Below are 24261 nucleotides of genomic sequence, written 5' to 3'. Positions count from 1 at the left end.
GGCGGGTAAAAGCGTGGGCAAAAGGGGGAACCTGACTACTAAGCATTTCGGTACCATACAGGTGAAGCAGCCGCAACTCAGCTTGGTTCCTTGCTTGGTTCGCCCAACGGGTGCTTGTGAACAATACATCACAGAATGCCACTGCAAGGGACACCAGAAAGACTGCACAGGGCTAGGGGCAGTAGGAGACGACACCAGAGGCTGGCGGCAGCGCGAGGCATGGGGCTGTCGGCATGGGGGGTTTAAAGCGGCACGACAATGCGGGTCAAATGGCTCCGGCTGGGCCCGACTCTCCGTTTTTAGGCAACCCCATAAAAATGGCTCAAGCACCACAGGCAGGCTCTTCTTCAGGGTCGTCGAACATCCCCGTTAAGCAAGACTGTCCCATACCAGGCAAAGCGCGCTATGTGCTCTGGAGGTCCACATTCGAGATTGACGATAAATACGTGCCAATCAAGGCGATCGGCAAAGGTACTATAGGCTGGCAGCACGTCAAATTGACCCCAGTGGAACTTACTCTCAAGGCCCTCCTGTGACAGCGCCGTCCACAATTTGAACCTCGTGCACAGGAGCCTTTGGTGTGGTGTGCAGCGCGAAGGACACTAAGACGGGGGAGAAGGTTGCTATCAAGAAAATCGGCAACGCGTTCGAGAACCTGATTGACGCACGGAGGACGTTGCGTGAGATCAAGCTGCTGCGACACCTGCGCCATGAGAACATCATCCAGGTCAAGGTGCGTGGGGCCCAAACATGTCCACATGCGCATCGCAGTTTTCGCGGGCCCAACGTACTAGCCCCTGCGTTTCTGCCCCGTGCGCATGCAGGACGTGCTCAAGCCGCCGTCCCGCGACAACTTCAACGACGTTTACATTATCTACGAGCTGATGGACACAGACCTGCACCAAATCATCCGCTCCTCGCAGACGCTCACAAACGAGCACTTCCAGTACTTCGTCTACCAGGTACAGGCGGCGTAAAAGGTTTTGGGCGGCAATGCAGGGACTGCTCTCTCGAGCTGCGGGGTGTGTGCACACGGAGGGAGGGACGGCGGGGTGTGCACACGGAGGGAGGGCGACGTGTAGCAGCACGCGTGTGCCCACGACGCCTCTTGGCACTCCTCATACAGGTGCTCCGCGGGCTCAAGTACGTGCACACGGCCAACGTGCTGCACCGCGACCTCAAACCCAGCAACCTGCTGCTGAACGCGTCGTGCGACCTGAAGATTGCGGACTTCGGCCTGGCGCGGACAGGGTGGGTTAGGTGTGACCGTTCGCATAAGTGCCAGCAGATGCTGTGACAGAGGTATGCTTGCTCGTGACCATTACGGAATGCCCGTCCGCATGTGATACCTATGTGTTTCTCTGTGTGTCGCGTCAAATCTTGCAGCACCGAGAAGCAGAACTTCATGACTGAGTACGTGGTGACGCGCTGGTACCGCGCGCCGGAGCTGTTGTTGTCCTGCGACACGTACACCACGGCGATCGACGTCTGGTGGGTCTAAATGGCTGATTTGACTTTCTACCTACAAGGGCGTGTTGGGAGTCTCCTTCGGGCCATATGTGGGCTGCGGCGTTCTGCACACCTTTCTTTCCTTGGTTGTATGGGCTGGCGATGGGCGGGGGCCAGCAGGAAGGTACCGGGATCGGCCTTTGAGAAGCACCATGGCAAGGGTTGACACCATTGTAGTGGGTGTGTAGTCCAGGGCAAATGCCACTGCTGCGTATTGGCAAGCAGGAAGCTGGGCTCTGGTCTAGGGAGTACCATGGAAAGGGCCGACACGAGACCCTGGTATGCATAGGGCGTGACCCCGGCGCGTGTCGCTGCTGTGCCTTCACAACGTCCATGCGTACCTTTGCAGGTCCGTGGGCTGCATTCTGGCTGAGCTGCTGGGCCGCAAGCCGCTGCTGCCGGGTAAGGATTACGTGGACCAGCTCAAGCTCATCATCAAGACGCTGGGGCCCCCCAGCGAGGAGGACCTGGGCTTCATCACCAGTTCCAAGGCGCGCGCCTACATCCGCGCGCTGCCGCCCTCGGAGGTGTGGCGGGCCTGATGAGAAAGTGGGCACGGGGCGTGTCTGTGGGGTTTGACGCGGCGTTTCGCTGTGGGCATTGGCGGCGTTGTGTGCACTAGCTATCTGGCTTACACCTGGCTGTGCTGGGCCTGTTGTGTTTGTCCACAGAAAATCAACTTTCGCAAGTTGTTCCCCGATGCGGACCCGCTCGCCATCGACCTCATGGAGAAGATGCTGCAGTTCGACCCCCGCAAGCGCATTGACGTCATCCAGGCGCTGAAGCACCCTTGGCTGGCGCAGCTACATGAGGAGGCGGCGGAGCCCGCGGCGGCAGGTGAGCACCATCACCAATGTCTCCGCAATCGTTGTGGTGCACCGGATGCCACTCTGACACTGCCCTCCATTCTCAGCACAACGCGTTGTACTGCTAGCGCCAGACAGCACTTTTGTACATTAGAGGCATGTTTGTTGCCAGTACTGACCGTGCGTCTTGCCGCGTGCTGCACTGCAGGCGAGTTTGTGCTGGACTTTGACGAGATGACGCTCAACGAAACGGGCGTGCGGCAAATGATCTATGACGAGGCCGTCAACCACTACGGCCACAAGTGAGGCACCTGAGCAGGAGGAGCAGCGGCATTGGACAGAGGACGCCGAGGCAGTATCAGCACGCGCGTAAGGGTATCTTTCAGTGCAGTGCCGGACGGCGGCGCCCGCGGGGAGCTGGTCATGGGATGCGTGTCTGGTTAAGTGCAGCGGTCTTGTGTTCACGCATGGGTACTGGGGAGAAACCTCAGCTGGTCAGCTTGGGGGCCGGAGTAACATCTTGCTGATCCTGCAGAAAGAATAGCGTATTCTATGCCTTTGGTCGACACCGTGAATCAACGATAACGGACGGGCTATCCTCAGACCTAGAGTCGGATGGTGATTAAGGAATGGGAGGCCGGGGTGATCACTACTGCTAGAGTATGCCATGAAGCGTTGGGCGCACCCCTGGGGCGCACCGCATGTGGGCGCTAGGTAGGCATTATGAATATGACGTACTGGTAGACGGTAGTGCGTGCGCGAACCAGGAAGAATACCGCCAACCTTGAACATGACTGTTGCACGGGCCGGTGTGTCAGGTGTGCGATGGGACCGTGGTAAGGCAGGTTGGTATAGTCCCGTAGGGTGCACCTGATTCCCAGAACCCAGCAGATGGCAAACAATTTGCACGGGCCGGTGTGTCAGGTCAGGGTTGCAAGACTCATCCGTAACAAGGTGGGTCGCAGTGACCAGGCCCGTTGGCTTTACAACGACTAACGTGTAGTTCTTGCAGGTTCTTGTGACTCGTTGAGAGCAGACAGGAAGCCAAGCCTGGGTATGATGGTGCGGGCGGTGATGAAGGCTTGCGTGGCCGTGGAGGTGCTTGAGGCAGAGCGTGATGCAATGGCAGTGGACCTAGCAGCGGTACGGAACAGCAACAGCAGCAGCGCTACCTCTGCAGCCGCACAGCAGTCGGCACAGGCGCGGGCGGTGCTCAAGGCCGAGCGTGATGCAATGGCCACGGAGTTGGTGGTGGCGCACAGTAGCTCTGCCACTGCAGACGCACACTCAACACAAGTGCTGGCGCCTGGCGGCGGTTAAGGCCGAGCATGATGCCATGGCCACGGAGGTGGCGGCGTGCAGCAGCAACAGCAGCAGCAGCTCTGCCGCATGAGTCTGCTAGGTGGACGGGGACACCCCTTCCAGGCGGCTCAGCAGCTGGCGGCGGCAGCTGGGTTGTGTGACTGGGGCAGTGTTGCGGCTCTCTTTGTAGCTGTTCTGGGCCTGCAGGAAGTCAGGGTTGGGGTTGGTCAACGAATGTCAAATGAATCGGCATTTCGGCAGCCAGATCAGGTCAGCCCTTTCTTTGGGGGTGGGCGGGGCAGGGGGGGGGGGTAGGAAACAAAGTGCCAGACCCCATGCCCCGAAATCCCCCGGGACCCCCCTTGAGGGGACGACCGACCCCCCGACGGACAAAACCTTGTTGTTCAGGGGTTAAAACCCCTCCATTTTATACCAAAGTGGTGTCTATCGACTCCTCTTGACGAGCACTATCACTCCGTGCCATCAGCGGTCCTGTTCTGAGACTTCGGTCACGGGCGGGATCCTATCCATGGAAATCCCCTCGACCCAGACCACCCCGCGCCCAACTCTCTGCCGCGTGACGAATGGACAATGTGCATCGGCAGCCTTGTTAGACGTGAACTCATGCGCACCAGCGATTCAGAGCCCAGCTGTGTCAGTGTGCATTTGTTGAATGTAGAGGCATGTCCCGACATGTCCACGCCCGGACGCGCAACTTAGCTCTCCCACGCTTTGTTTGTGCTTATTACGTCATAACGTGCACATATGAGCCTCGTACTGCTTTGGCCCCTAGTTCTGATTGTGGGGCGCTTCCCGAAATCCGCCAGGATGGGCTCCCAAAACCCGACGGATCCCCAGGGACGAGGACTGACCCCCCAACTTTGGCGGCCCAGAACTTCCTCACCAGACAACCCCTTGCTGTTGACCCGTGTTGGGCGTGTGGGGTTGACATGCAGGATGGGGACCGGCGTCACTGGTTTTGGGACTGCACTGTGGCGCTGTCCCTGCGGGAAAACATGGGAATGGCTATGGGTTTTATGCCAGAGGATGCTCTAAGTGCCTTCTCTCGTGAGGAGTTGTGGTTAGTGCGCCCGCCTGCGGGGCTTGCGCCACCTGTGTGGGATGTGGTGTGTCTCGCTGCTATGTCTGCCCTGGACTTTGGTCGGCAGCGTATGGTTATGGCCGGGCTGGTGGGGCGAGCGAAGCTGCCGTCGGCCCGGGTGCTGAGCATTGGACTTGCCGTCGTAGCTGACTTCTGGGGTCGTCTCCAGACGTTTGTGACTTTGGGTATCAGGCCAAAGGGTTGGGACACTGTGCCGTCTGTGCATCCTTTCATCTCTCGGGCTGTTGGTGACGGCATGGTTTTGAGCTTGCCGCATGACGCTGATTCCCCGCCTCCCTCGCCGTGAGAGGTTGTGCGTGGTTGGTGGCTTTGTGTGTGGGCAGGATGCACGTGTGGGCGACCGTTCTAGTACCTGGACGCTTGCGCCCTGGTTAGTGCGTGCGCTGTGCGTGTGTCCTGCGGCCTAGACGTTTCCCGGCACTTCTGTGCCTAGGCTTGTGGCGTTGAGGCACAGCGGTGGGGCTCTGGCGGGTTGAGGCTTGGCTAGGACTCACTGTGCGCGGAGTCACACGGACTTTGTCCGCGGGAGGGTTTGCAGCAAAGTCGGGGTTGGTGGAGTCAAGTTGGGCCCTGATAGCATGTGATGGCTCGGCGTCTTCGGGTGCTGGGACTGTCCCCTCTGTAACATCCGCATTCTTGACTGCCGCCTGCCCGCCCCCACAACCTGCCCGGCTGCCCGCCCCATTGTTCGACCGCCCCCCCCCCCCTGACCGCCCACACGGCGGTGGTCAGGTCGAAGCGTTAAACAAAGCAATAATAGGTTACAGGGCGATCCGGTTTGCATGACGCAAAAGATATTTGACCTCGGTGGGGTTCGAACCCACGCGTTTTGCAACATGGGAAAACTCGATTCCTTGAGACCCACCCGTTAGACCACTCCGGCACGAGATCAACCAGACAAACTGGTAAGGACGAGATGCCAATCCTAATTTGCGTTGCAATGCGGGTCCGCATTGCTGGAGATGCACGCATAGCCTTCACGGCGAAATGCGCGAGGTCGCTTCACGCTCCGGCCGAGTTTTACCTGCCGCCTATTTTTCTACAATTCACCCGGTTGAGCGAAAAAGTGGAATCATCTGGCAGTCCCCCTTGCCTCGCGCTCGCCACGAGGATGGAGTCGTGAGGACGACGGGCCTGGGGTACTGGCATGCGCACCAGACAGCATTACCGCCCATCAGCCATCGTGTTGCTGCTATCAGTACTGATCGTTACAGTGTAGAGTCAACCACACAATCTTAAGGCCCGCCCGTTAGTTGCTGTCGCGCCATATCGTGGACGATTGGTTCCTCTTCGATAAACCTGCAGAATAGCGCGGCACAGTATTGTTGTCTTGGCTAGATAGTGTCTGAGGGTATGCATTACAATAGAGATCGGGACAATACGCCGCGGAGGCTGACTTCAGCGGTCCAACCGTGCTCCACCGGGTCCGATACTAACAGTCGCCGCCATGAAAAGCCGACAAAATCTCACACGGACCCGTCACACCTGGACGCGTCAAGGATTTGGTACAGCGGGCCCTAAACAATGTAGTAGTTTTATCGCTGGCATGATGGCAAGAATAGAAGGCTCTGTGCTACCAGATATACATGCAGGCAGCGTATGTTTCAGTAGCAAACGATATCCAAACAGGTTTGGAGTATGAACCAATGGCGACCGTGCCTGCGTCCTCCGTGCCTGCCTCCTCCGTACGTCCCCTCGCAAGCGCGCACATATGCCTAACTTAAGCTGCATGGGGCGAGAACATGCACATAAAGAGGGCTCGGTGCACTCAGCGGCAGGGGTCGCCTGGCCAGCGTGGATGAGCGGACGGCCCAGCCGGATGGGCCAGGGGTGCCTGGCACTGTCGCGTTACTGTCGCTTTACGGCAGATGCGCAGAACTGGGCCTGGGCTCATTGGGCCAGCGAGCACCGCATCCCAGACGAGGGCCCGCCACACTCAGCATCGTATCTGCTCTAAAGCTCACGTGATAGGCAAACAAGTTTGAGTTTCCTCCTGTCTTACCAGTCTTACCGACATGTCCGTTGCACGAGCGGCATGCCAGACTCCCGGAAGATCCTGCTGGCTCGCTGGCTTTGAATTAGATGAACTAGAACCATATGAGCCAGTCAGACTGCTCGGGAGAGGCGCCAGGAGCGTCGCTGTCGCAGGAACAAGGAGGTGGCTGCCTTAGGGAGGCAGGAAAAGGGCTGAGCCCTCCCCTCCCGGGTCGTTATCAACCCAGCCACCTTGACGCGGGCGCCTACTAAGCATACGCCTCTATGTTGGGGGCCTTTGGCATCCCCGCAAATCCGGACGTGGCCGGTTGGGTGGGGTGCACAGTCCGTGCTAACCCGCAGCTAACAAACTAGTCACGTCACTCGCCGCCAATCGACACGTGCACCATCAGCCCCACGCCCTGCTAGCGCCGTTCAGGCTCTCAGCCCGGCCCCGCCGCCGCCGGCGGCCATGGCGGCCGCTGCAGCTTGGTCGGCCGCTCGAAGCCCATCAGCTTCAGCAGGAGGAGCACACGGATCACGTTGGCGGCGAGACGTCGCGGTTCTGGGGATGGGGAACGGGGAGGAAGAAGAGAGCGCACATGAGCTGTCCCAACCGTCAACCTGTCAATCAATCCGTCCCCAGTGCCCAGCCGTCCCCGCACATGCACGGTCCTCACCCAGGTCGTCAAGCAGTCGTTGCAGACTTTGACCGACCAGGGCCGCTGCCCCTCCTTCAGCCCCCCAAGCCGCTTGATGGCCATCTCCTGACACCCGCAGTTGTAGCAGGTCTGCATGGTCGGGAGGGTGGGAGGGAGGGGGGCCACACAAGGGCTTCCGCTAAAGCCAGGCATAAACCCAGCGGCCCACCCACAAACCAGCAATTGCAATCCCACTCAACCCACCCACCTTGGAGGTCTTGTATTCATCGATGATGAACACATGCTTGGCGTAGCGCTCACGAAGCAGCTTGATGAGCCGCCCCGTCGGCGCGCGCCCGCCCCTGACGGAGATGGGGGAGCCGCCCTTCCCTCCCTGGAAGGCCCGCGAACCCCACCCCACCCTGGAACGCTGCGCTGGGGGGGCTCGCAGGAAAAATGCAAACCTCCCCAGACAACAAGCAGGTCTGCATAAGCAAGTACAGCAAAATATTCTCGGATATAGAAAGCGCAAGGGCCCTATGGCGTGAGCTTCGGACCTTGCGGTGCCTCTCTCCTCTGCAAGAGAGACGAGGCTGTGACAGTATTCGTGAGTTGGCCACTGAGGTCCTGCCCATACGCGTGAAGATGTGCTCCTGTCGAAGGGCATATATGTGCAACACAGGGTGATCTCACAGTTCAGGGATGCAGGAATGGGGGCGTCTGTGTGCCAATGCCAACAAGTGCTATGCCCATCTGCACCCACCACCCCGTGCAGCAAGTGCTGCGGCCCCACCGATTCTCGCCGGACGCTTACGATGACCTGTATGTGGTCACAGAACTCATGGACACGGACCTGCGCTCGGTCGTCTACAGCAAGCAGCCCCTCACCGAAGAGCACTGCCAATACTTCACGTACCAGCTGCTGCGGGGCCTGAAGTAACTGCACACCGCCGGCCTGGTGCACACGGACCTTAAACCCCACAGCCTGCTAATCAACGCAGACTGCTCACTCGTCATCTCGGGCCTGGCACAGGCGCGCGCTCTCAGGTGCATGCCAACGCGCATGCGTGCTTGTGGCTCGATGAGCCGCCGGCTCTGCAGCGGCGCCATGTGTTGGGTGTCTGTTCACACTGCCTGCTACCCGGGCCCCTCACGGGCAGGCCTGCCGTTGCCGCCTGCTTTGCAGGGAGTGTCTGCCCGATCCCACTGACGAGCAACCCGTGGCGCGCTGGTATCGAGCCCCTGAGCGGACCTGCGATGCAGTGCCTACGATGCATCCGCCGACATGTGGTGAGACACGCAGCTTCCGCCCACGCCCTTGTCGCACGCACGTGCATCGCGCCCCACAGCATCACGTGCTGTGACGCGACAAGACCAGGCAGATTCCCCCTGGTACCCATGTCTGTACCTCCGTCCTCGATTATCTCTCGCTTTTAGCGTGAAACTTTGGGCAAGAGCACACATCTCCTTCATTCCTTTTGGGGATGTCGCGCTGCACCACACCACGCCCACGCGTGCGCACGCGCACACCGCTGCCCTACCGCAGGTCGGTTGGCTGCGTTCTGGCCGAGCTCCTGGGCCGCAAGCCGTTGTTCCCCCACAGTTCCGTACACGACCAGCTGAGGCACGTGGTGCGCACGCTGGGCTCGCCCACGCTGGCGGAGCTGGAATCTATGACGGGACCTACACGCGAGCAGGCACGACAGTACGTGCTGAGCCTCCCGCCCGCAGCCGTGAGTTGCAGCATGGGCAGCACGGGCGGGTACAGGGGAGGGCGCCCCTGGGCGGGCAGACAGTCTTCGGCTCGGAAGATGCCAGAGCAGCTGTACGACCAGGTGTGGTCCTTGTATGAGCTCGCCTCGCTGAGTGTTTTGCATGTTCCCCGCCTTGCGCCACCCTACGCGGCCCGCAGCGTGTGGACTGGCGCGAGTGCTTCCCCGCCGCCACACTTCTGTCCGTGGCCCTGCTAGATCGACTGCTGCAGTTCGACCCCCGCAAGCGCATTGATGTTCACGGCGCCCTGAAGCACCCCTGGTTGGAAGAGTTGCATGACGAGGCATTTGATGATTTGAGCCGGCTGCGCCTGGTAAGCAGTGTAGCGCAGGCTTGGGGACCTGCATACCGTACATTCGCGCAGCACGCTTAGCAGCACGGCAGGGCCCCAGCTATCAGACATGTACGAGTCATCCAGGTGGTGCCTCGTGGACCTCGTCACGTACGGGAAGCTGAACTCCGCCTTCATCAACCGCTACGGGAGCAAGCCGTGCAGCGGTGAGGGAGGCGGTGCGGGGGGCCTGCTCGTGGTGCGCGAGATGGAGGGTGGGCTTGCCGATTGGGGGCACCGGCGGGCACAGAGGCCACGCCAGGCTGCGCAGCGCCGGGCGCCGGGACCTCACAGCTCCGCACCGACCCTCCTGACTGCGCGCCGTGTCAACGCACGCCGGCCGGTTGCCCCCCGTCGCTGGTGCCTTCCCCACCCATCTCTATGCCCAGCAACCTCCCGCGCCCTGACCCCCTTTCCCCCAATCCCCCCCGGCCGAACCCCCCTTCCCACCCAGTGTACATGTGGCGCCTCATCACCAAGGTCACCCCCGAGGAGGACTGGCCGGACAAGGACTCCTGCACGCACGCGGCTGCCATGTCGCTGTGGATCAAGGCGCAGACGCGGGGCCTGCGGTACGACACCGCGGTGCAGCTGATCTTCGACTTCGGCGTCGAGGACACCAAGGTGCTGGGCGTGTCAGAGGAGCGCGCGCAGCTGATCCTGGAGAACGGTCATCCGGTCATCCAGGTCATCCAGGTGGTGCCGCGTGCTGAAAGCCTTTTTGTCCTGCATATTTAACGTCTTACAGAGGCTGTGGTGTTCGAAGTGGACTGGGAGACATGGTCTACGCGGGAGCTGCGGCGGCGGCTGTTTGATGAGGCCATGGCCTGCAGCCGCATACTTTCCTGAGAGTGTGAGACGCGGCGTTTTAGGCAGTTGTGAGGGCTGTAAAGCAGGGGCGTGCACAGGGGTGTGGGTAGTTTCGACTGGGAAAGGCCCCAAACCTAGAACGGAAGAGCTTGACGAGAGGATTCCAAATCCATTTTCAGAGTTTCAATCGGATAAGTAATTGCAATGTTATGGGCGCTCAAAGTTCAGGGTAGGTCGTCAAGGTCAGGGGTCCCCAACTAAAGCATTAGCAGAACGTTTGGCCTCTTGGCCGCATGTCCGTCCACATCGGCATCGTAGTAGCGTAGAGCTCCACTCGAGCGCCTCTCATTGATGTCATGGAAAATATGCGAACTGATGCTAGTTTGTAACGGCTAATGGGTCATAGCGACAAGGCTGGCAACCGCCGCCGACAGCGTCACCCGGGATCCCGGGATGGTTCACATGATCCCGGGCGAAACTCGACCAATGTCTTCCGGCACACAACTCCGAATGTCATATGGACGAGCGCAATTGTAAGCTTAAGCACACGCTCCGGTAGCCTGACAGAAGGGTCGGTGGTCGGCCATAGACACATGGACAAGTGTGGCATGGCTGCCATTCAAGTTGTGCGGAGGTATACAATTGTAGAGCTCGCCTAGAGCAGTCGATTGACACCGACCTAGCGATAATCTAAGGGGTTTTGAGGGCAGCTTTAGGGGGTACACAGTGGGGGGCGTCGGTCGTCGGTCCGGAGGGGGGGTCGGGAGGTGTTGGGACATGGGGCCTGGAGGTTTACTGGTAGTTCGTACCCCCCCCTGTCGCGCATGCCCTGACTTTGTACGGGCTGGCTGCTGCGTGTAGGTAGGGACCAGAAATTGGCAACGATCATGTGCTCCTTGGTGCAAGAGGCATCGGAGTTGCAAAGGCGGGGGTGATCGGTGTTTGGTAGTGCGGTGCGTCCATCGCGTGCGCCGGCACAAACCCGGCATGGGCACCTCCCGTCTGTTTGGACCCCACACTCAAACACTTGCCACATTTTGCCGCACACAAATCAATATGTCTCAAACGGGTGACAAGCCACCGACAGGTTCTCAAGCAGGGTCGCAAGGCAGCTCTTCAAGCAATATCCCGGTGCCGCAAGAATGCGATATCCCGGGCAAAGCGCGCTTTAGCCTCTGGAGAACTACGTTTGAGATAGACACTAGATATGTGCCAATTAAGGCGATCGGAAAGGGTAAGCCGCGGCATCGCGCGTGAAATCGTCAGCGCCGAGTATAAGCCGCTGGCCCTCTGCTGTAGCTCAAGTTGCATAATTTTCTAGGTTGTTGGTTCAGGGTATATCAAATTTTTAACATGAGAAGAGAGGAGGGGGTCGACATGCTGCTAGCATTCGGCTTTATGCATCTCACCCTGCCTATCTGCTGCTGCAGGAGCTTACGGTGTCGTGGCGTCCGCAAAAGACAGTGTAACCGGGGAAAAGGTGGCTATCAAAAAGATTGGGAATGCATTCGAGAACCTGACCGATGCTCGGCGGACTTTGCGTGAGATCAAGCTCCTCCGGCACTTGAAACACGACAACATCATCGCCGTGAAGGTGGGAAGGGGTGCGGAGGGGGTTCTCTGAGGCGCTGCTGCAAGCCTGGGGTATTGCGCTGCCTGCCAAGGCACACGCCACGGCGGCTGCACTGGTCGTTGCCGCACAGTGTCGCCAGGGCATCCATACGCTTCAATATCCAGCCAACCCAAAGCGTGGAACTCTTGCTTGGTGAATGGGGCCATTCAGCAAGTTGAGACCCGGATGCTGCACCTAAATGTCTTCTGATGTTCTCAGGACATCCTCAAGCCGCCGGCCAAGGACAAGTTCAATGACGTGTACCTGGTGTACGAGCTGATGGACACGGTGAGTGGAACGTGTATGGGGGGGCTGGATTGAGTTCGGGGCATCTGAAGTTACTGATTTTACGGAGGCCGGGTGGGACCGTGTCCGTGGGTGTTGCTCGTGTTGATGCCACACACAATAGTACACTTACGTGCCCGATGCCCGTAAACGTGTGCAGGACCTGCACCAGATCATCCGCTCCTCGCAGCCACTCACAAACGAACACTTTCAGTACTTCGTCTACCAGGTGCCGGGGCTTTGGGATGGACGTTTATTAGGGCACCGCAAAGGGCGTACATGCTGCTTGGCCACTGCGCTGGGTTTGAGGTCATGTAGCTGCATCGCCGCTCTACTCTTACGGAAGCGCCGCATCCGGCGTCCATGCGCAGGTGCTCCGCGGGCTCAAGTACGTGCACACGGCCAACGTGCTGCACCGCGACCTCAAACCCAGCAACCTGCTGCTGAACGCGTCGTGTGACCTGAAGATATGCGACTTCGGCCTGGCGCGGACAGGGTGGGTACGGGCCCCATGCCGTAAATGCTCGGTTTCGTCAATCAGGCGCACGGCTCTCGCTCATTTCTGTTGTGCAAACCCCTAAAATGACGCGTGCTTTGGTTATGTGCTTGTTGGCCGCACGGGCAGGTCGGAGCGCAACTTCATGACTGAGTACGTGGTGACGCGCTGGTACCGCGCGCCGGAGCTGCTGCTGTCCTGCGAGCACTACACGTCCGCCATCGACATGTGGTGGGTGCAGGGGCTGCAGGAGCCGCCCGGGACGCATGGCGCAGTGGGGTGCTGACCTGGGTCAGGCCTCACGCTGAGTCGGAGAGTAAGGCCCGAGGCGGTGTGCGGCCCGAGGAGTGCCGGGCTTGGGCTGGCTGCTAGAGCGTGGCCTCAAGGGTGACTGGGCGGGGCACGACCCGAACCTGAAAACATGCACGGCCCCATCTAAAACCGTACTTGCCATTTGTACCGCAACTCTGCAGGTCCGTGGGCTGCATCATGGCTGAGCTGCTGGGCCGCAAGCCGCTGCTGCCGGGTAAGGATTACGTGGACCAGCTAAAGCTCATCATCAAGTCGCTGGGGCCGCCGTCGGAAGACGACCTCACATTCATCAACAGCCAGAAGGCACGCGCCTACATCCGCGCGCTGCCACCAGCTGAGGTACGCAACAAGAACGCCGTGATAGCTGAGTCAGTCCGGCGCCCTGGTGGTGTGATGCTATGCGTCCTGGGAACTGCCATCGGCCCGTGGCACGTGCGCCTGGGTATGCATGCTGCCCCTCATGCATGGTCATCACGCGTTCGTGGCCGATGCCCCCACAGAAAGTCAACTTCCGGAAGAAGTTCCCGGAGGCGGACCCGCTGGCCATCGACCTAATGGAGAAGATGCTGCAGTTCGACCCCCGCAAGCGCATTGACGTGCACGGCGCTCTGAAGCACCCGTGGCTGGCGCAGCTGCACGATGAGGCGGCGGAGCCTGCAGCGCCAGGTAAGCCATCTGCCTTGCCACTGCAACACTCTCTATGGGAAGTGAAAAATAGGAAACGGCGTTTGCCTGGAGACATTTCGTGATATTACAGGGCTCCCTTGCTGCACACGCCTGTTAGCCTGCAGACTCGGCCTCGACCTCCTCCTGAATGTATGCCTGCTGCGCCCCCGCACTCGGCACAGGCGAGTTCGTGCTCGACTTCGAGGAGTCCACCCTCACGGAGCAGAACGTGCGCGACCTGATCTACGAGGAGCTCGTGAATCACTATCACCCCAACGACTGAGCGCGCGACAAAGGGTACCAAGTGACAACCTGACGAGCCCTACTGGCAAGACGCATAGCTCGAGGGAGCCTGTGGCTTAGGAGTCGACGAGGCTTGGCAAGGGCTCACGCAGTTAACACCCGCTCTTGAAGTCGCCACCAGCCAGGTGGCGCACACGCTTGCAAAAATACCGCCTCTCTTGGTTTTAAGGCGACTGGTTCTCTCATCACAAACTGACACGGCATTCGTGACCTAATTCCTCACTAGTAGTCCTCATGTATGGTTGTACATGTGGTGGCGGGCCCTCTATCACAGAGAGGCACACTAACTATTACGACGACCCGAATCTATACAGCGGGGGGACGGGCAGTGTGTTTCAGCCCCGTCCATTTGTGCCCGCAGTCCAGTCATGCAGTGGTGGTAGCACCGTCCGGCGGTTAGCTGTGATCCAACGTAGGCGAAGGTGCTCAGTTGATAAGGGAGAACGACTTGACGGTCGTCTCCAGCTTCTCCTTCATCTTGCCCCAGCGGCGCTCGTTTGAGCCGGTGGTCAGAGTGTAGAAGGTGCCTGTAGGTGGCCATAGCATGCAGGCAGGTGTGCTGATTGTAAGCAGGGCAGGAGGGCATGTAGCAATGTGGCGAGGGCGGTACTGCGATGAAGTATGGTGTCGTGCCGGTCTGCTCATATATACATTGTAATTAGGCGCCGGATTATGGAGCTGACTGGCAACGCCGCTTGCGGTGTCGAGCAGTGCTGTCAAAGAACTGAACCTGCTCTCACCGCGCGTGTACCCCGTGCGACCTGCCCCCAGACCACCCACAGCCGGCAATGCCCAGTGCCGCCCACCCTGTGCCGCACCCACCGTTGTTGGCGGCCACGACGGCCAGCTGGTGCCGGGTGTAGCGCGAGTTGGAGGCAGTGAACTCAATCTGGTAGTAGTTGTGGCCCTTGGCCTCGCGCTGCATGGACAAGTTGCGTTGCGGAGCTTGTTACGCGCCTGATGCAGTGGAATCGAGTGCGTGGTCCGTATCCACTACAGCGGCTGCCGGCCTCCGCTTACATCAACCCTGCTGCCCCGGCCTTGATGCGCGAGCTGGACACCCCCTCGCTGTCACTTGACCCTACCTCCCCACTCCGTGGCACCTCACCTGCTCCGTGGCAATGATCTTCACCTCAGTGCCGGGGGCGGTCAGCACGTCCTTCGCCAGGGTCTCGGCCACCTGCACGGCCACACCCAGTCAGCCATGGCGTGCGTTTGCATAGGGCTGCGCCGCATCCCAAGTGCCTGTGGAGAGTTCTATCTGCTGCCGCATGCCCGTTGCCGTGGTCAGCACATGCCGGCGACTGCGCTACGCCGCCCAGCCCACTGCGCAGCTCCTCCCTCCAAGTCAACAGCCTCCTGAGAGACCCTCTGCTTCACCAGTCTAGCCTCACCACACTGGTTCTTCGGACGTATTCAGTCTTACCGTCGCGAGGTCACCGAACTCGGTGATGTCCTTCTTGTCGGTGGCGGTGAGCGTGACGCTCACGCTCTCCAGCGGCTCCACCACATCCTTGAACACAACATCTGCGCCCTTCACCGCCACCTCCTGCCAGCCGAAGGGGTACACGAAGCGGTAGTTGTCCTGAGCGTCCTCCACGGGGTTGAAGCCTTTGGGGCCTGCGGGGGTAAAGAAGAGACGGGGAGGCCAGCGGCAAGGGGATGCAGTGCCAGCCAAGAATGAAGCCACGGTGAATGTGCGACACGAGCCAGCTTGGGACTGGGGGACAGAGCTGGGACCGAAACAGGCGTGCAGCAGCTACAGAATGGATTGTTCACGGGTTTGCTGCGACAAAATGACGCAGCGTTGGCGCGAGCAGCCGCGCGTAACAGGGGGTGTTGCTGAGTTGGCTTACCCTTGGCAGCGAGCGCAGGGGAGGCAGTAAGCAGGGCAGCAGCGGAAGCGGCCTGCAGCAGCTCGCGGCGTCCGATGGCACCTGTGTTGCAGTTATTAAATGTAAATCCATAAGTAGATGCAACTTGTTGGATAGTAGCCGGTGCACGTCCAAGCTTACCCGCAGCAGCGCGGCACTGCACCACGCGCCTGGACACAGGGCGAGGCGCGACGCCAGCGAAGGCGCGCGACGACACCTATGGATAGATCAATAACACATGAGATGAGTGGTTAGGGCCTGAAGAGCTCGCGTGCAAGCTGTGCCAAGGTTCTGCAAGCGGGCACCTGGCGAGTGGAGGAGATAGAAGCCTTCAGAGCCATTTCTGCGGACGTGTGATAAGCGATAACTACTTCTGAATACACGGGCGCACAATACTGTATTGGCTAGTCGATTCAGCCAGAGGAACAATGCACCTCGGGATGAGTGGTCCCAAATTTGGTCCCACTAGCGGTACCAACAAGGCGCCGTGTTCCCACTATACATGTGTGGAAACAATTTCAGCAAGGGGCAATACACGTCATGGGTTGAAACTGGCCAAGCGCAAACACACAGAATCGCAGCATCAATACGCGGAATCGGCAATCGACCTTCGAAGTAGTGTCAACATTCGTCGGCGCTTTGCGTGCGGTCAGCTTAGGTGCAGACACGAGTTTTAAGGGGGCCGTTGGACCCTTAGCCTGGTCGGCAGGCCAGTGTGGGGAGGCGGTGGGACCGCACGGTGGGACCGGGTGGGCGTGTGGTAAAGTGCGGTATATGCGGGGCATGCCCTGGAGGCCGATTGGGCTAGCGCCACATGGGCCAGCCATGGCGGCTACGGCAGGCTACGGTATTGCGCAGCGCTAGCTGGAAAGCGGCTGGAAGACATGCAAGTGCTCACGCCCCTGGGCCTACAGGCAGTGGTGACCCAACCCAGCCAGTGGGGGCAACCCTGCCTACAGCAGCCCATGCTGGACCACACTTTAGGGCTTGCATCTTCGGGGAGCGGCAAGAACCCGGCCCCAATGCAAGCCCTCGGCGATAAAGATTGGGCATTTCCGGGGGTGCGTTCTCGCCGCGTGGGACTGCATACGGTCCCCGAATCTCGCCAACTACCGTTACTACCCCTTCCTCGGGGAGGGTTGGGGGAATGTAGCCCCTACAAACGCCAAAAACTGGGCGTTTTGGGGCCCCTGGATGCCGTGGACAAGAACGTGGCTAGGGCCCTTCTTGCCAGCGGCGGCGGCCTAACCCTGGAAGATGCAAGCCCTGCCACACTTCCGTGTGATATTTGCTTTGCTTCGGCCGTGCACAACCGTGTTGTATACCGTAGCCTGTCCCACCACTGCATGTAGTCCCGGCGGCGTGCGCACTTAGATGTCTTGCAGCTGGCGCGGTGCGATACCGTAGCCCTGTGTAGCCAGTATCTCCATGTATCTCTGGCCCAGTCTGGCCCATGTGGCGCAAGCCCAGTCGGCGTTCAGGCATGCCCCGCACACCTACGTCCTAATCATCAACATGCACCATGTACATATGAGTGCGAAGAAACGAGCGAACAACGAAGTGAATGAGCGCGCAAACTTTTCAGAGCGCCGGCACACAAACAAACGAGCCTTCAACCCAACAAGCTTACTTCTGACGACATCTAACACAACTGCACTGTGCTTCCCGGCTCGCCTGCAAACCTGTTTCCCACACCATGTAAACTCGCTACTGCCCCAGTCCTCTTTTTGGCTGGATGTGTCATCAGTGCGCCGAAGCTGCCTGACCACGCGAAACACAAATACCCCACATCACACAATTGTTGTACACCCTACAGGCTTTTACACTACACGTACGCATCCACGCCATGCCGTCCGTGACTCCCACACGGTCACACCGTTGAAAGTTAAATCTGGCCTGAACCTGCTCTCCTGCCTCTGAAACCCGCTCCCCTGCACAAGGAGCCTCATGACACTGAACCGCGGAAACGCTAGGTTACCTGTAACTAGATATACTGCTAGCGTATGCTGCTAACTAGGGTATGCTGCTAACGACGACACCTTACGGCCTCGACTGATCTGCGCGCAGTACCACCCTCCACGACACTCCTGCCGCCACCGCGGCGCGCTCCGCGCTCTTGTGCAGAGCCGTTACGTCTTAATAAATAGCACTCGCTGCGACATACACGCAGCTGTCCCATGCTGGTGAGTCACTTGGCACGTGGGAGCCTGAGTGCCTGTTCCTGGGCGCCTGAGATCAACATTACTGGCACGCGACACCTGCAGCGAAAGGACATTAACGCCGCTGCAGGGGCTTTAGAAGTGCTGGCGTGCTCTAGCACGTAACTCCTAGCAGTGCTTGAAGATGAATGCGACTGGGACTAACTGGGATCATATTGTGAACTGTGTGGTCTATCTCTGGGTTGTCGAGCTGGCCCCGGCTCCAACAGCATCCTGCGACACTATCTCAGTGCGGAGGCAGCTTCGAGCGGGTCTCACGGATGCCGAACTGGGAAACTCCAAACTGCGCACATCATAGGGAATGCATGGCACACACACGCGCATGCATGAAGACGATTCAGAAGGGTTAAGCGGCAGGCTTTGGCGAGCCGCACCAGCCATCTAAGACGAACTCCGGCTTCAAGCGACTGCGTTGGCCCCCCCGTCAAGTAGCACACGGAGCTGACCCAGGGGCCGTCTCAGGGGCAGTCCTATTGTGAATCCCCTACGTAGGCGCCGTGACCCAATGACGCAAGATCAGGAAAGCGCGACATTGCGGCACCAATGTAGCCTCACCTGCTCAAGCGTGTGCCGCGAACCGTAAACCCGGCTTGTCCGCTGCACAAGGTGCACACGCAGACTTGGTCAGCAATGCCACTGACGAGATATGGAGATATGGAGATATTGCACGTGTCCCGATACAGGCGCGGCCCGAGCACATCTGCTGGCAACGGCTGCTCTCCGCAACGCGTACACGTGTCGTAGCCGGTCACCACGCACAACCCACCTGCAGGGCGCAGTCGGTGGAGGCGATGTGCTCCATGCGCCGCGAGTGTGAGTACAGCGTGGCTTGCAGCGCTGTGCTGGGCCTGCTGTTGGTGAGCGAGGCCGTGGTGAGGTACTCTTGCTCCTGTGCAGAAGTTTGAGGGCAGGGCATTTGGCGTCGGCGTTGAGCGAGGGGCGCCGGAGCTTGGTAGGGAAAATCTTCTCTGCAAGTAACAGCAATAACGCGGCGCCTCTTACCCGCTCAAGGGCCTTGTCAGCGTCGCTGCCCACGAGGGGAATCTGCGGCACATTGAGGGTCAGGAGTGACGTTGCATGTAAGGCAACGGTACCTCAGCGCCCGAGGTGCGCAGACAAACGCTCGACCACCCTTACCTTCTTCTGCAGCAGCGTATAGCCACCACCACCGCTGTGGTACTTGACAGTGGCGCGAGCATGCGGAAGCTTGAGCTGCGGGTGAATCAGTGGCGGGGTTGGACGTCGGCGCCTATTTTCAGAGCAACGAAGTCAGGGTTTTGCCCCCCGGCTTACATGACCAGGCGTTTCAGGGCGAATCAGGAATGACCAATCGTCGCGATACGACTTTGAGGCCGACTGCTCCTTCCTGCGGCATAGAAAGGTGGCAAACATGTTCAAGGCGGGGCCCGTCGGCCCGACTGACAGGCCATGCAGGGCGACATCCTCATAAGCTTATGCACTGCAACATTTCATATATTTTGCGACGTTTAACAACCTGGCCGGCTGACTCCCCGCAGTATTGCCCCCCCGCATTCCACTGGCCCGCACAGACCTCACGCGTATGCGCCAGTTCTCCGCGTCTACAACCGCCATCGAGTCAGCACCATTGCCGCCTGACATGTTTAAGACGGCGTCAGAGCAAAATGCAAACAATGCGAGCGACAATCCTCCGTTGCCCTCCACTAAATATGCCTCGACAGTAGTTTGGGTGCCGTTAATACAGGTATTTGTGCGCAGCGAGTGTGTGGCTTGAACAGCAGCCGAAAAAGTCGGGGAACAAACGTGTCCCCTGTGGCGCGCGCTTATACTCTTTAATGCTGCTGGGAGCAAGCTACGCGTTTATGAGACGTTTTATGACGAAACCGATGGGTCGTAGTTGTATAAAAACTACAAGGGTGCGATGGGGCATTCTTGGATCCAGTCTCCTCCGAGGCTGCCTACATCCGGCTCACCACGCTCCTGAAATACGTATGTATCAGAAAATATTGTTGCGAAACGTGCATATACGGAGCTGTCTCTACAGCTGAACACTATGTCCTCTGGCTTCTCTCAACTCTCGCCTGGATCTATGTAATGAGATAGCTATTCAGAAAAATGGATGCAAGAGCTGAATGGACGGGCGGCAGCCAATCACCGCTCGGAGAGTCTTTGCTTCCCTGCACTTCGGCTTTCCTGGTGCCTGGGCAGGAGGATGTTTACCTGCGCGACTCCCAATATTTTGACGGGTGAGATGGAAATGATGTGTATGGTCTTGCGCCAAACAGTTCCGGCCGCAGAGCCGGAGCGACCCGCATGTGCCCATGCTGACCGAAGACCGGCTGCTGCGTTCGCACGGTCATAGAATTCAACCAGGATTGCGCTACGTCTTTCATGCTATGCAGGCGTACGTCTGTACAGGGTCTCAATGCAGGTTACGGAAGCCCTGGGCAGCTCATGGGTGCCACATGGCCAACCCGACACGCATCCGCCTTCGCAGCACCAACAGCGTTCCCTGGCCAGTCGCAGTATCCGGCGGATCCTCCCCTCCAGCCCAGTGCCAGTCCGGCACAGGAGGCAGCTCAGTACCATCAGGCTGGACAGCTGTCGCCTGAGAACCCGACCCTGCTCGCGGCGCTGGACCTCGCGCCAGCTGCAGCTTCCGCCAGCCCAGCCTACCAACATAGTGGGGGCGCTCCTGCGCGGTCGCCAGGTGGCGGCCCAATGAACCTATCTGCAGCTAGCTCACCATTCCATGCACAAGGCGCCGGGGGCTACGGCATGCCTCCGCAGCCAGCTGAGGCGTGGGGAGCGTACCAGCAACAGGTGCGGGCAAGCCAGCAAGCCCTGGATGCTCGGTTTGCTGTTGCGGCGGCAGCAGGCGCTGGCGGGGGCGGGGGCGGAGGCGCTTCGCCATCACCGCCCTTCCGTATGGCTGCAGCCCCGATTGCATCTCCAGTGAGGGCCTCTCAGCCTCTCCCGTCGCAGTACGCGCAGCACCAGGCGAGGAGCTCACTCCAGGCCAGCCTTGCAGAGCCGTACATGGTCACCACGGTCGAGCAGCTGCGCACTAGTCCCCTGCCGTCTGGCGTGTCTGAAAGTCCTGCCCTGGGCGGGCCAAGAAGTGGCGGTGGGGCTGGACAGGGCGGCAGCAGCGGCGGTGACAAAGGGGCCTCTTCCCAGCGGTACCAGGTGGGTGCTCTGCCGGTCAAACTGCCGTGCCCTTATGTTCAGGCCCGGACCCGGATCAGCTTAGTCTCAAGGCAAATTTGACTGCTGCTGCCAGCACCGTACATTCTAGCTGTAAGCATTGCCCTCGCTTGATGCCGCTGATGCGGTGCTACCCACACGGCCACAGGCGCAAATCCTGTCGCTCGAGAGGCAGAACGCGGAGCTGCAGAAGCGACTGGCGGACGTGCAGGCGGCGCTGGAGGCGGCCCAGCAGGGGCGACATGCACTGGAGGCGAAAAACGACATGCTGCTGGACGAGGTGGCGCAGGTGCGGTGGACGGTGTGCAAGATGGGTTGGCATGGCCGAAAGGGATGAGGCGAGGGCTGTGAGCCGGTGACCTGTGACGTATGGCTGAGGGGCGATGCATGGCTGAGACGTCTTCTACGTCACACAGGCGAAGAGCGATGCCAAGGCGCGCGAGAGTGCGCTGGAGACTGCGCGGCGTGCCAATGACGCCATGTCCACTGAGCTTCGCGGCGTCCAGGTGCGAAGCAAGCACTGCAGCCAACATCTTGCGCTGATGTCCAACTACTGTAGCCCGCACCTCACGTCAATCTGTGCTTGCTCCACAGGAGGAGCTGTCGTCGGCACGTGACGCGCTGGCAGAAGCCAAGGACACGGCGGTGCAGTGGCAGGACCGAGCCATGGAGGCGGCCAAGGAGCTGGACGCCAGCAGGCGCAAGGTGTGGCTCCGCCGTTTGTTATGTATGGGCTCTGCAGGGCACAGCCACGGCATCTAGTTCACCCCGCCTGGTGTTGGCGCCTCCTGGCCTGTGTGTGAAATGCAGATCGAGACACTGGGGGAGGAGGAGCGGCGGTTGAGCGCGGAAAACATGGTCCTGCGCAAGGAGGTGCAGCAGCTCAATGACGCGATCATCAAGGTGGGCTAGGTGCTGGGCGCTGCGTGGTTTGGATCTTGCTGCACCTGTCCTGCACTTGCCTGGTTCCTCCCGTGCTGCACCTTGTCGCACCTTCACTGCACTTCTCCCTAACACGCCTCACACCGGCTGGTGCTCAGGGGCGTATCGAGACCTCGGAGCTGCGCGACAAGCTGCGGCAGGCGCAGCAGGAGGGCGCGCGGGCCACCAGCGAGGTGCACATGCTGGCCAGCCGCGCAGAGAGCGAGCAGGAGAGCGCCGCGGTACAGCTGGTGCTCATGCGCAACCGCGTGGCGGGTGAGGTTGGGCTTGGCTGCCCTTGGTGCGCACGGTAAATGTACAGCGGTGCGCAGCGACGTGCTGGCCGCATGCTGGTGTTAAGTGGATGGTTCACCACATTGCAGAGCTGGAGGCGCGCAACAGCCAGATGGTGTTTGACCTGGCGGCTGCGCGGGAGGAGTCGGTGCGCGCGCGGCAGGCGGCGGAAGCGACCAAGGCAGCGCTTGCCGCCAAGCCGGTGGGTGTCGGGTAAAAAGCACAGACAGCCGCGTATAGCGAGGCTACAAAGCTTGTCTAAGGGAGGGGCCGTGCGTTGCGTGCCACAAATGGCTGGACCATGACACCGCCACCATCGCGCAGGCGGGTATCATCAGTGAGCTAGGGCCAGCGTCACGGCACTACGGCACACTGTCGCAAGCATGGCTGGGCACCGAGGGCATGGGCGGCGCGCCAACTTCTGCTGCTGCCGCGGCGGGCGCCGGGCCGCGGCATGCTGCAGCAGACCGCGGTCCAGCCGTAGGGAGCGGCAGTTCGGCACAGTCAGCAGAGGTGTATGCGCCCGCCAGCACGACAGCGGCGGTGCTGCGGGAGCTGCCGCGCGATGTTGCCTTCAGCAGACTGGATCCGGAGACCTTCCGCAGCATGGTGCGCGCGGAGGCGGAGGCGTTGGCGCGCGCTAGCGGCGGTCGCACAGCTGCCAGCCACGACGCCGGTGGGCACGGCACCTCGGCGTACGATGCGGGGCCGCACTCGCCGCCGCCGCCGCGGTACGGTGGCTACGGCAGCGCGGGTGCGTCTGCAGACGCGCTGGCGGCGGAAGCGAGCAGCGGCAGTGTCGCGTCCGGCCTGCCCGCGCCCTCATCACACCCCGCATGGGCTGCGCCGCAATCATATGCTGACAACAACAGGCAGTCGTACGACAGCAAGCCGTATGACAGCAGGTCGTACGAGGCGGCAAAACCGTACGAGGTGCGGGATTCTCTGGCGGCCATGCTCCCTGACCCTCGCTCGTCATGGGTGGCATCCCTGGCGGAGGCTCGGAATGCGCCCGGGTACGGCGATGGCCCCGGGGCGTACGGCGCACGAACCGGTGCAGCAGGGGCCGGGCAGCGCCCGCCGCTACCTCCAAGCGCCGGCACCAACCAGCAGCAGTCGCCGGGGCCGACATCGCCACCGCCGCCGTACGCCATTCATACCGCGGACAGCTCTTACGCATACCGGCGGCCGCCGAACGCGGTGGGCGCAGGCGCGGCAGCTGGTGTTGGTGGCGGTAGCGCTGACAGCAACACGCCCTTTGGCACTGAGGATACATCCAAGGTGAGCCCAGTTAAAGCCATTTGCTAGCTGCTTGCACCCAGGAGGCGACCAGAGAGCATGCCGCTCATCATGCTCCATACCTCCATGACACCACCCACTTGCTCCCTATTTTGGGTTTGGAGTTCCTATCCCGCACTACCTGCCCCGTTACCCTGTCCCATGGCATCCTATCCCTCATCTTCTTCCTCAACGTGCACTAGGCTCTGCTGGCGCGCTCCAAGGCACTGGAGGACCAGTTGATGGTGCTGTGCGCGGAGAAGGGCGGCCTGGAGGCCGAGTACGCGCGCATGCCGCTGGGCGCCGGCCGCTCGCTGCGGGAGCGCAACCGCAAGGCGGTGGTGGAGCAGCGGCTGGAGCTGCTGAACAAGGAGATCAGCGCTGTGCGCATGCAGCTGAAGCGCATCGGGCTTAAGTGATAACAGGCCGTCGTGCTCAGGGCGGTCGGCTGGTAGTTAGCTGGTAGGACGTGGGTAAAAAGAGTGTGTGATGGCAAGTGGAGAATGCGAGGCGCCGCCCGGCGCAAACTAGTGACACGTGCCATGT

General features: G+C 60.3%; 6 protein-coding genes across 6 annotated transcripts; 4 read left to right on the top strand and 2 right to left on the bottom strand.

Annotated features, from left to right (window-relative positions):
- Window positions 1-5: 5 nt before the first annotated feature.
- CHLRE_12g508900v5 (uncharacterized protein) lies at window positions 6-3871 on the top strand. The gene is made up of 8 exons (XM_043068213.1): window positions 6-471; window positions 570-733; window positions 825-962; window positions 1127-1251; window positions 1387-1491; window positions 1859-2036; window positions 2181-2346; window positions 2524-3871. The coding sequence occupies exons 1-8, from the start codon at window positions 318-320 to the stop codon at window positions 2619-2621; spliced, it is 1128 nt and encodes a 375-aa protein (XP_042918154.1). The 5' UTR covers window positions 6-317; the 3' UTR covers window positions 2622-3871.
- A 4004-nt stretch (window positions 3872-7875) lies between these two features.
- CHLRE_12g509001v5 (uncharacterized protein) lies at window positions 7876-10818 on the top strand. Its single transcript, XM_043068215.1, has 5 exons — window positions 7876-8291; window positions 8902-9088; window positions 9268-9441; window positions 9581-9674; window positions 9914-10818. The coding sequence occupies exons 1-5, from the start codon at window positions 8086-8088 to the stop codon at window positions 10195-10197; spliced, it is 945 nt and encodes a 314-aa protein (XP_042918153.1). The 5' UTR covers window positions 7876-8085; the 3' UTR covers window positions 10198-10818.
- A 477-nt stretch (window positions 10819-11295) lies between these two features.
- CHLRE_12g509000v5 (uncharacterized protein) lies at window positions 11296-13741 on the top strand. Its single transcript, XM_043068214.1, has 9 exons — window positions 11296-11503; window positions 11700-11863; window positions 12101-12169; window positions 12327-12395; window positions 12538-12662; window positions 12792-12893; window positions 13136-13313; window positions 13475-13640; window positions 13713-13741. The coding sequence occupies exons 1-9, from the start codon at window positions 11326-11328 to the stop codon at window positions 13721-13723; spliced, it is 1062 nt and encodes a 353-aa protein (XP_042918152.1). The 5' UTR covers window positions 11296-11325; the 3' UTR covers window positions 13724-13741.
- Window positions 13742-13743: 2 nt separating this feature from the next.
- On the bottom strand, window positions 13744-16191 carry CHLRE_12g509050v5 (uncharacterized protein). Its single transcript, XM_001690982.2, has 7 exons — window positions 16123-16191; window positions 15959-16034; window positions 15800-15880; window positions 15370-15563; window positions 15052-15123; window positions 14766-14862; window positions 13744-14470 (listed from the first exon to the last, which is right to left on the bottom strand). The coding sequence occupies exons 1-7, from the start codon at window positions 16156-16158 to the stop codon at window positions 14370-14372; spliced, it is 657 nt and encodes a 218-aa protein (XP_001691034.1). The 5' UTR covers window positions 16159-16191; the 3' UTR covers window positions 13744-14369.
- A 662-nt stretch (window positions 16192-16853) lies between these two features.
- CHLRE_12g509100v5 (uncharacterized protein) lies at window positions 16854-19885 on the bottom strand. Its single transcript, XM_001690983.2, has 7 exons — window positions 19589-19885; window positions 19330-19402; window positions 19174-19248; window positions 19039-19080; window positions 18803-18925; window positions 18592-18633; window positions 16854-18319 (listed from the first exon to the last, which is right to left on the bottom strand). Exons 1-7 carry the CDS (start codon window positions 19654-19656, stop codon window positions 18263-18265), a joined length of 480 nt encoding a protein of 159 aa, XP_001691035.1. The 5' UTR covers window positions 19657-19885; the 3' UTR covers window positions 16854-18262.
- A 141-nt stretch (window positions 19886-20026) lies between these two features.
- Window positions 20027-24261, top strand: CHLRE_12g509150v5 (uncharacterized protein). The gene is made up of 10 exons (XM_043068216.1): window positions 20027-20261; window positions 20418-21204; window positions 21371-21511; window positions 21639-21728; window positions 21817-21927; window positions 22033-22125; window positions 22263-22419; window positions 22527-22639; window positions 22762-23718; window positions 23919-24261. Exons 1-10 carry the CDS (start codon window positions 20131-20133, stop codon window positions 24132-24134), a joined length of 2796 nt encoding a protein of 931 aa, XP_042918151.1. The 5' UTR covers window positions 20027-20130; the 3' UTR covers window positions 24135-24261.

This window comes from Chlamydomonas reinhardtii, chromosome 12 (assembly GCF_000002595.2).
Source record: "Chlamydomonas reinhardtii strain CC-503 cw92 mt+ chromosome 12, whole genome shotgun sequence".
Taxonomy (NCBI): Eukaryota; Viridiplantae; Chlorophyta; class Chlorophyceae; order Chlamydomonadales; family Chlamydomonadaceae; genus Chlamydomonas; species Chlamydomonas reinhardtii.
Note: the sequence above shows the minus strand (reverse complement) of the source record. Positions and strands in the feature narration are given on the sequence as shown.

Bases quoted from the DNA above. Each gene is read 5' to 3' on its own strand.
- CHLRE_12g509050v5 (XM_001690982.2), bottom strand. From the start codon at position 16,158: ATGGCTCTGAAGGCTTCTATCTCCTCCACTCGCCAG. The intron at 15,124-15,369 runs GTAAGACTGAAT...GTGGCCGTGCAG, and splicing joins AGTTCGGTGACCTCGCGACG to GTGGCCGAGACCCTGGCGAA. The intron at 14,863-15,051 runs GTGAGGTGCCAC...TTGTCCATGCAG, and splicing joins AGATCATTGCCACGGAGCAG to CGCGAGGCCAAGGGCCACAA.
- CHLRE_12g509150v5 (XM_043068216.1), top strand. From the start codon at position 20,131: ATGGATGCAAGAGCTGAATGGACGGGCGGCAGCCAATCACCGCTCGGA. The intron at 20,262-20,417 runs GTGAGATGGAAA...CATGCTATGCAG, and splicing joins GACTCCCAATATTTTGACGG to GCGTACGTCTGTACAGGGTC. The intron at 21,928-22,032 runs GTGTGGCTCCGC...TGTGAAATGCAG, and splicing joins TGGACGCCAGCAGGCGCAAG to ATCGAGACACTGGGGGAGGA.
- CHLRE_12g509100v5 (XM_001690983.2), bottom strand. From the start codon at position 19,656: ATGTCAGGCGGCAATGGTGCTGACTCGATGGCGGTTGTAGACGCGGAG. The intron at 19,081-19,173 runs GTAAGGGTGGTC...AATGTGCCGCAG, and splicing joins ATACGCTGCTGCAGAAGAAG to ATTCCCCTCGTGGGCAGCGA. The intron at 18,320-18,591 runs GTGAGGCTACAT...TGATGTGCGCAG, and splicing joins CGCGGCACACGCTTGAGCAG to TTTGGAGTTTCCCAGTTCGG.
- CHLRE_12g508900v5 (XM_043068213.1), top strand. From the start codon at position 318: ATGGCTCAAGCACCACAGGCAGGCTCTTCTTCAGGGTCGTCGAACATC. The intron at 472-569 runs GTACTATAGGCT...CCTCGTGCACAG, and splicing joins AATCAAGGCGATCGGCAAAG to GAGCCTTTGGTGTGGTGTGC. The intron at 2,347-2,523 runs GTGAGCACCATC...GCTGCACTGCAG, and splicing joins GGCGGAGCCCGCGGCGGCAG to GCGAGTTTGTGCTGGACTTT.
- CHLRE_12g509001v5 (XM_043068215.1), top strand. From the start codon at position 8,086: ATGCCAACAAGTGCTATGCCCATCTGCACCCACCACCCCGTGCAGCAA. The intron at 9,442-9,580 runs GTAAGCAGTGTA...ACGTACGGGAAG, and splicing joins ATTTGAGCCGGCTGCGCCTG to CTGAACTCCGCCTTCATCAA. The intron at 9,675-9,913 runs GTGGGCTTGCCG...CTTCCCACCCAG, and splicing joins CGTGGTGCGCGAGATGGAGG to TGTACATGTGGCGCCTCATC.
- CHLRE_12g509000v5 (XM_043068214.1), top strand. From the start codon at position 11,326: ATGTCTCAAACGGGTGACAAGCCACCGACAGGTTCTCAAGCAGGGTCG. The intron at 12,170-12,326 runs GTGAGTGGAACG...AAACGTGTGCAG, and splicing joins TGTACGAGCTGATGGACACG to GACCTGCACCAGATCATCCG. The intron at 12,663-12,791 runs GTGGGTACGGGC...CCGCACGGGCAG, and splicing joins TTCGGCCTGGCGCGGACAGG to GTCGGAGCGCAACTTCATGA.